The following is an 8,902-nucleotide window of genomic DNA, read 5'->3' as shown; positions in this document are numbered from 1 at the left end:
GAAGGAAGGAAGGAAGGAGATAGGAAAGGAAGGAAGGAGATGGGAATAGGAAGGAAGGAAACGAAACTATCCCACTGTCAGCTCATAAAGCTTGGATAGGAGAGATGCAGCCATGACGGAAGGAAGGAAGGAAGGAAGGAAGGAAGGAAGGAAGGAAGGAAGGAAGGAAGGAAGGAAGGAAGGAAGGAAGGAAGGAAACGAAACTATCCCACTGTCAGCTCTTGAAGCTTGGATAGGAGAGATGCAGCCATGACGGAAGGAAGGAAGGAAAAGGAAGGAAGGAAGATTATATAGGGTTTTTTGGCACTCAAAAATTCTTTTGGATCTCCAACACCGAAAAAGAAGTGAAATATTTTCCCTCGTGCAGCTGGTAATGAACCGTGCGATCGGTTATGACCTGCCAATGACGGAGAGGTGGCTTTAACCGGGACGCGTGTGCAGGACCAAGCCTTCTGCAGCAAGGCTGGCTGATCAGATGCCTCTTCTCCAAGGAGAGGCGGTCATATCCTGCTCCTTCCTAGGTGACATTTATGGGCCGTCTTCCCACCCAGGTCACCGGCCTATATTTTACAGGTAAACAGGAGGCTGCTGTGGCTCCTAAGACCCGCAGGTGGCTTTTCCCGCTACTATCCGGCTGACGCTGTTAAAGAGGGGCGGAAAAGTCCTTTGGGAGGAAGGTCCAGAAAGGCCTCCCTTAAGCTGGGTTCCAATCGGTTTATGTTTCAAGAAATAAAACGGGACTGCCGGCTCCTACTGCAAATCCACCTCTGCGTTTCCGTGCTCCACAAAACGTAGGAAACTTTGAATGAATTGAGCAAGGCTCTTGGCCCCGACCAGCTCGGCATAAGGCAAGGTAACCCATCAGGCTAGAACCTGATTAGAATACAGGGAGTGCAGAATTATTAGGCAAGTTGTATTTTTGAGGATTAATTTTATTATTGAACAACAACCATGTTCTCAATGAACCCAAAAAACTCATTAATATCAAAGCTGAATATTTTTGGAAGTAGTTTTTAGTTTGTTTTTAGTTATAGCTATTTTAGGGGGATATCTGTGTGTGCAGGTGACTATTACTGTGCATAATTATTAGGCAACTTAACAAAAAACAAATATATACCCATTTCAATTATTTATTTTTACCAGTGAAACCAATATAACATCTCAACATTCACAAATATACATTTCTGACATTCAAAAACATAACAAAAACAAATCAGTGACCAATATAGCCACCTTTCTTTGCAAGGACACTCAAAAGCCTGCCATCCATGGATTCTGTCAGTGTTGTGATCTGTTCACCATCAACATTGCGTGCAGCAGCAACCACAGCCTCCCAGACACTGTTCAGAGAGGTGTACTGTTTTCCCTCCTTGTAAATCTCACATTTGATGATGGACCACAGGTTCTCAATGGGGTTCAGATCAGGTGAACAAGGAGGCCATGTCATTAGATTTTCTTCTTTTATACCCTTTCTTGCCAGCCACGCTGTGGAGTACTTGGACGCGTGTGATGGAGCATTGTCCTGCATGAAAATCATGTTTTTCTTGAAGGATGCAGACTTCTTCCTGTACCACTGCTTGAAGAAGGTGTCTTCCAGAAACTGGCAGTAGGACTGGGAGTTGAGCTTGACTCCATCCTCAACCCGAAAAGGCCCCACAAGCTCATCTTTGATGATACCAGCCCAAACCAGTACTCCACCTCCACCTTGCTGGCGTCTGAGTCGGACTGGAGCTCTCTGCCCTTTACCAATCCAGCCACGGGCCCATCCATCTGGCCCATCAAGACTCACTCTCATTTCATCAGTCCATAAAACCTTAGAAAAATCAGTCTTGAGATATTTCTTGGCCCAGTCTTGACGTTTCAGCTTGTGTGTCTTGTTCAGTGGTGGTCGTCTTTCAGCCTTTCTTACCTTGGCCATGTCTCTGAGTATTGCACACCTTGTGCTTTTGGGCACTCCAGTGATGTTGCAGCTCTGAAATATGGCCAAACTGGTGGCAAGTGGCATCTTGGCAGCTGCACGCTTGACTTTTCTCAGTTCATGGGCAGTTATTTTGCGCCTTGGTTTCTCCACACGCTTCTTGCGACCCTGTTGACTATTTTGAATGAAACGCTTGATTGTTCGATGATCACGCTTCAGAAGCTTTGCAATTTTAAGAGTGCTGCATCCCTCTGCAAGATATCTCACTATTTTTGACTTTTCTGAGCCTGTCAAGTCCTTCTTTTGACCCATTTTGCCAAAGGAAAGGAAGTTGCCTAATAATTATGCACACCTGATACAGGGTGTTGATGTCATTAGACCACACCCCTTCTCATTACAGAGATGCACATCACCTAATATGCTTAATTGGTAGTAGGCTTTCGAGCCTATACAGCTTGGAGTAAGACAACATGCATAAAGAGGATGATGTGGTCAAAATACTCATTTGCCTAATAATTCTGCACTCTCTGTAACAGAGGAGTAACAGTGGAGTTGCTCTGAGGAGATCCTGTACTATCCAGAACTCGGTGCACTCCACGGGCGAGCCCCCAGGGTCCTTGCCGAGGCTCAGCGGAAAAACCGCCCCCCCCACACACACTCACCATCCGATGTAGCACTGGCAAAGGTTCTCGTGGGAGGTGGCCTGCTTGATCAGCAGTTCCACCTGGGTGGGCACGTCCAGGGTTTCGTCATGGGAGAAGTCTCGTCCTTGGCGAGGGAAGAACAAGAGAAGCGTTGGAGAGGGCGGGCCTTTCTCGGCAAAGACAGGCCGAACCGGAGCAACACTAGCGGCTAGTAACTATTCTGTCAAAGTGGTCTTCCTGTTCTGGATGAAGGATTTTTCGCCCCTTCCGGAACTCGCTCTTTGCCCTCAAGTCTTGGCTGACTCCCTCATTTGCCGCTCTGCTCTCACATCGTCTTAAGTCGGGGGTCCCCAACCCCACCCCAGTCCGTGGACCAGCACAGGGCCACGCGGCATGCCAGTAACCGGTCCGGGCAAACAAGCAAAGCTCCATCCGTGGGATGCAGGCAGCACACAAAACCACGTACCCTCCGATCTGCGGGGGAAAAAAATCCCCTCTCCACGGAAACGGTCCCTGGTGCCCCGAAGGTTGGGGGGGGCGCTCTGATCTAAGTGCAACTATTTCTGACTTTTGTCTGCTCCTCCCCGCTTTCCACTACCAGGGATGAGAGCTAAAGATTGCAAATTCTTGGCGACAGGATCTTCTAGAAGTGACGCGGGATTTACTGACCTGTGAGTTTATCCCGGACTCTGTTGATAATCTGAATAGCTTTCTTATTTAGGGCTTCTGGTTTCACGAGGCCGTCCCCGACTGAAAAAGGAAAAAAAAAAGTGAGCCACGGATAAATCGGAAGATATCTGAGCAATCCGTCTGTAGTTACCTATTTTGCATCGTGGCTAGAATTCTTAACAAGTCTGTTTTTTCTGGATTCTGGTGAAGAGAGGAAATGGTCCTATTCCATAACAAGGTCCAGTTCTGAACATCCCAACCTTGTATATTATCAAAGCAGAGAGGCACCAGATTAATTTTCTTTGAAAGATAAGGTTGGGGGGGGGATCCTTGAATCTTTTGAACAGTAGGCCAAAGTGGGTCAAGAGGCTTTTGGTGATTGTGACTATGACAATATTGTGGGTTTTTTTCCCCCTTTTAACATTAGTTCACTCAAAGGACTTGCAACAGTAAATTGAGGACAGAATAAGATGCTTGTAAGTGAGAGAGACAGCGGGAGGAAACTGCCGCCACGAAACCTCCTGATGGCCCTTAACGCAGGTCAACTTTATAAAGCCTGATCATTCACCTGATTATTGTAAGTTGTTTTGTGTTGTACATTTCGAAGCCGAGCCTCCGTTTTAGAGGCGTAAAGCTATTTTTTAATATATATATATATATATATATATATATATATATATATATATATATATATATATATATATATATATATATATATATATATATATATATATATATATATATATATATATATGTCTGGCGTCTTAACCGGAAAAGACAAGGTCTCTAAACTTACTGAAGGAATGGATGGATTCGGGCACTGTTGATCCAGCTTTCTTGTGGGCTGTTTCACCCAGTTCCACGCTGTCCAGCATTTCTTAAAAAAAATAATAATAATAAAAAAGGAGGGAAGCGGTTAGGTAAAACCGTCGTGTTCTGCTCCTGACTTTTCTCGCGCTGACATACGTTAAGATGGATCCCAGCAGCCAAAGAGATTTAGGCTGCTTGGGAGAAAGAGGGAAGGTTTTAAGTGCTGGTCCGGACGTGTTCCAAGATGGTAAAAAGAGGGAGGGGTATTTTAAGGGGAAGCAAACGAAATCTGTTCTGCAACCAAGAAAAGCCCCTCCGTGGGGCTCCAAGGGCCCACCCTCCCTCCCCTTTCAACAGGGAGGGAAAGGTCCAATGTCAAGGGGTCAAAAAGCTTTGCACAGAGGAAGGACAGCTACTTGAGCGTTGTCCCCATTCAAGGAGGAAGCGAGGTAGAGTAAAAGAAGGACGCTTTGTCCGCGCTCACCGACTGACTGACAAGCAGAGTACGAATCCGTGCGGGTCCGAGACCGTTTGTTACCTTTGGTGTTGGCTGCAAAGAAAGAAAAAGAGGGTCTTTCCAGGTCCCTGACACACACACGCACACACACACGACAGGAGCACGTGAAAGCAACAACCGCTTATCGTAGGAGCCGACTAGTTCTGGAGGAGCGTTTGGGTAAACCCCAAGCAACTTCTCTTGGTTTTATCTCCAAAGGCACCAACCTTCTGCTAAACAACCACCCAGCTATCGAGCTTTCTGTACGTAAATCGACACCGTTAAGAGGAGGGCCCTGTTAAGTTCTAGCCAATCAGGTAACCCCTTTTTCCGATTAACAGAACTGGATCGGAAGGCAAAAGCTTTCCTAAGCTATTAGTGCCCACCTGGCGAAGGACCACCCCCCCCCGCCGCCACCCCCCCCGCATTCAGATGTTGTAGGGGCTTCACCGCTGGAGATTTCCAAGAAGAGACTGGACAGTCCATATCGGCTCTCCTGCTTGAGCAGGGGGTTGGACTAGAAGACCTCCAGGGGTCCCTTCCAGCTCTATTCTGGTGGACTGAAGTGAGTGGCAACTCGCAAAAGCTTTTAACTCAACCAGATTCTTGGTTTTTAGACTAATCGGTATTTTAGGGTGATTGTGGGGTGTGTGTGTTTGTGTGTGGGTGTGTGTTTCTGCCTGGGAGAGAGAGAGAGAGGGCGAGGGGGGGGTGTCCTCCAGCCACAGTCTTCCTCTTTCAGGCCAACGTACTGTCCATCAGCCTCCAGTTGAGCAGGGGATCGTACACGAAGGCTTCCAATACAGCCATGACGCTGTCCTTGTGCTCTCGTAAGACCTCCATCACGGTGTGGCAAGTGATGCGGTAGTTCCCATCCAGGCCAGTGACCTAAGTGGGAGGGAAGGAAAAGGTGGGGAGGTCCATTCAAAGGGGGTCTGATCCAAAAAAAAAACTCCGAGTCGTGGAGGTCTGGAAGGCCAGGAAGGCTTTGCAAGCATCCTGGTGGGCAAAAGGTGCGCAGGGCCTGGCTTCATGGAGGCGGGACGTCCCTCTTCTGACTGGCCAAACCCGTGGTGCCAATCAGGACTTCTGCTGCTTCCTGACCAGCCATGATGGTGGTGTTAAGTCCTAGCGACTTTTTCCTGGAGTGTCTGGAATGCCTTGTGAGGTGGCGGGAATGTGAACAGCAACGTGACCGCATCAAAACAGGGGAGGATGGGGGGGGGAAACGTTTCAAAACACATCAAGCAATTGTTGGAAATGCAAACCAAAACCGGGCGCTTATTCCCTATCTTTGGTGGACATGCCCTAAAGCCAAAAGATTCCGGTGAAGAATACATCCGTGGTTAAAGAAAATGATGGGGGGGAAAAAACCAAAACATACAGTGTTGAAGCCAGAATTATTTTTTTGTAGGCGTAATTAGAGGAAACTACGAGAAAAGAGCGTCCGTGTTTAATTTTACATACGTTAACTGCAGCAAGAATTGTATTCGCTCGATATTGGAAAAATGGAAGATTTACCAACGGAGGAAGCGTTTAATTATTAAAAAAAAATTTTTTTTTAAAGAGTGTGCAGAAATGGATAGACTGACATTGTAAATGAAAGAAAAAGAAGAGTCAAGTTTACTTTAGAACACGGGATGCTTCGAACGTTGCGGGATCTGGCTTACCTCCATGGCGTTGGTCAACATCCGAGTTAGCCTGAACGGGATCTTCTCCGGGAATTTCTCTCTGGTCATTGCCACCTAAAAAAAATCCAGGCAAAGAAATGAACGGAGGTTTCCCGAAGTAGGGAATGGCGAGTGCTGAAAGGTATTCAAGACTGTGGTTCAGGTTCCTGAGGTTTTAAGTGGCTCAAATTGACTCAGGACCGTGATAGCGAGGAGCAAAATGATGCCAGAACGGCTGCTAGAATTGGGTATGTTTAGTTTAGGGACGACGTGATAGCAATATCCAATATCTCAGGGGCTGCCCCAAAGAAGAGGGAGTCAAGCTGTTCTCCAAAGCGCCAGAAGGCAGGACAAGAAGCGACGGAGGGAAACTGATCAAGGAGAGAAGCAACCTGGAATTAAGGAGAAACTTCCTTAACAGAGAGGACAATTAACCAGTGGAACTGCTTGCCGCCAGAAGTTGTGGGTGTTCCAACACTGGAAGTTTTTTTTTTAATTGAAAAGTTTTAAAATACATTTTAAAAAACATAAACTCCCTCCCTCTCCCTCCCCCTCCCCCCCCCGACTTCCCAGAGCTGAATACAGGGTATAAACTTTAACCAACTTAAGCTAAAATATGCTAACCAACTAAAAAAGACACTTTAAATTCTATCGCACCTTAACTCCTCTTAACATAACCAAATAACTAAATAATAATAACTAATTAATAATACATCATATAATACTAATACTTATTCATATACTAAATGAAACTTTCTAGTCCCATATTTATTCTGAATATAATCGATCCATCTTCTCCATTCCAAAACCTATCTCTGCTGCAATTGTTCTTTCAAATATGCTGAAATCTTTTGCCATTTCCGCCAGGTTTGAAACTTTTAAAGTCCACTCTTCTATAGTAGGCAGTCAACACTGGAAGTTTTTAAGAAGAGACTGGACAGCCCTTGGTCTGAAATGGTACAGGGTTTATCTGCCTGAGCAGGGGGTTGGACTAGAAGACCTCCAAGGTCCCCTGTCATTCTGTTCTGCCTAATTTTCTATTCAACGTCTTTCCTGATCTTCATTCCTCTTGGGATTCCGCTCCTACTTTCCCGCAGCAGAAAACCTTGGAAGGACCCACGTTTAAGTTAACATTAAAAGAGAGAAAGAGACAGATCAGCCCTGAGTGGGTACGAAATGAGGACAGATTTTTTCCCCCTGTCTTTATCTTAGCTTCCGCCGAGTGCTTCGCTTTCCAAAAAGCAAATCCCACCAGCTTACCTCGAAGCAATCTCCAAAGTCGATGTGCAGGATTTTGCCACTCAGCCGGTCCAGCATAAGGTTGGAGGGATGCCTGTTTAAAGGAACCACGCTATTTACTGGACAGTTCGTGCCAGGAACTCGGAATATCACATCCTATAATTAACACCCCGCCCCCCCCAAATGATTACATAAAGCGCAATTCTGCTCGGCTCAGTTCTTCCAATTCCCTTTTCTTTCCAAACTTTAGGTCGTGGGCACTGGGTACAATTCAGCTAATTGGCTTAGCTTACTGCTGTTAATTACGATTTATTGACAGCTGGGGTCTGTGAAGAGGGAAGGGACTGTGAACGGGTTTTTTTTATTCTTTAGGGAAATAAGTTTAGTTTCACTTGCCTGTCGCCAAGACCCAAAATGTAGCCAACCATTGACATCACAGCTAACGAACGGGTGTAATTGGTTCTTCGGTCAAACCACACCTATGGAAAAACAATATATCAAAAAGTGGGGAATTTATGCCCAGTTGGGACTATCTATCTATCTATCTATCTATCTATCTATCTATCTATCTATCTATCTATCTATCTATCTATCTATCTATCATCTCTCTCTCTCTCTCTCTTTCTTTCTCTTTCTTTCTTTCTCTCTCTTTCTGTCTCTCTCTCTCTCTCTCTCTTTCTTTCTTTAGAAAAGAATGTGGAACAGCAGCCGTTTGAGCTCTTAACACAGATATTTGAAAATGGGAAGTAACCACGAAGTGGAGCGTTTTATCCATGTGACAATTTATTCCATGTTCTGCTCTAATCCTGACTGGAGGACAAGAAGGACCAGGAATGGTGGTTTGTTTTTTTTTACCTCTGAGCTAGGACTCTTGAGCCACAGAAGCTTGGCCAGGTCATCCCCAGCTGTATTGTTGACCGCGTGTTCAAACACTTCCACCTTTTGCATTAGGGTGAGGTGGTCGTAATCGGGAGCCATCTAAGAACAATTCAGATTAACGACATCCGTCAGCCATTAATATCCTTTTCAGGGAAGAGGGAAAGGTTCAACAGGTAGGGACCAACCGTGTGGGACTTATCCAGCCGTGTTTCCTTAACCTGAGATTCAGGGACAGGATAAAAGAGTTTGCGAAACTCCTAAAGGTTGCGCAAGGTCATAGCTCACCCTCAGCATGATGCGGTGCTCGATGTTGAGCAGGATCTTCTTCTTCTCCCGGTAGTCTCGAATGAGCGCGTGCAGAGTGTCGCAGTGAGGCACCCAGCCTATGAGCCCGGAGTTGGTGGAAAGAGGGATCACCGCATAGCGCTGGATGCTACAGGAGGAGAAAGGAGAAGAAGGCTGGGCTTTGTGCTCACAGACAAATGGGACTGAAAAAAACGAGGGTCACAGAAACATGGAGGCCGAAGTACATGCTCTCCGAATGGCTTCACACAAATCTGTTGGCTTAGCTGAAGCA

At 46.0% G+C, this 8,902-nt stretch overlaps 1 protein-coding gene across 1 annotated transcript in view; it reads right to left on the bottom strand.

Moving 5' to 3' along the window:
- Positions 1 to 918: 918 nt before the first annotated feature.
- Positions 919 to 8,902, bottom strand: part of MTOR (mechanistic target of rapamycin kinase) — a 56,827-nt gene continuing 48,843 nt past the window's right edge. Inside the window, exons 46-56 of the mRNA XM_081341280.1 lie at positions 8,611 to 8,758; positions 8,302 to 8,424; positions 7,843 to 7,925; positions 7,468 to 7,540; positions 6,208 to 6,282; positions 5,290 to 5,425; positions 4,526 to 4,591; positions 4,028 to 4,108; positions 3,232 to 3,312; positions 2,581 to 2,686; positions 919 to 2,093 (exon numbers count right to left, since the gene is read on the bottom strand). Coding sequence (XP_081197406.1) covers positions 1,214 to 2,093; positions 2,581 to 2,686; positions 3,232 to 3,312; positions 4,028 to 4,108; positions 4,526 to 4,591; positions 5,290 to 5,425; positions 6,208 to 6,282; positions 7,468 to 7,540; positions 7,843 to 7,925; positions 8,302 to 8,424; positions 8,611 to 8,758 — 1,852 coding nt within the window. The 3' untranslated portion in view covers positions 919 to 1,213. The remainder of the gene's footprint in view (positions 2,094 to 2,580; positions 2,687 to 3,231; positions 3,313 to 4,027; positions 4,109 to 4,525; positions 4,592 to 5,289; positions 5,426 to 6,207; positions 6,283 to 7,467; positions 7,541 to 7,842; positions 7,926 to 8,301; positions 8,425 to 8,610; positions 8,759 to 8,902) is intronic.

The sequence above is a fragment of the Vipera berus genome, assembly GCF_964194415.1.
Source record: "Vipera berus genome assembly, chromosome: 17".
Taxonomy (NCBI): domain Eukaryota; kingdom Metazoa; phylum Chordata; class Lepidosauria; order Squamata; family Viperidae; genus Vipera; species Vipera berus.
The sequence above is the reverse complement of the archived record's forward strand: the minus strand, read 5'-3'. Positions and strand labels throughout refer to the sequence as shown.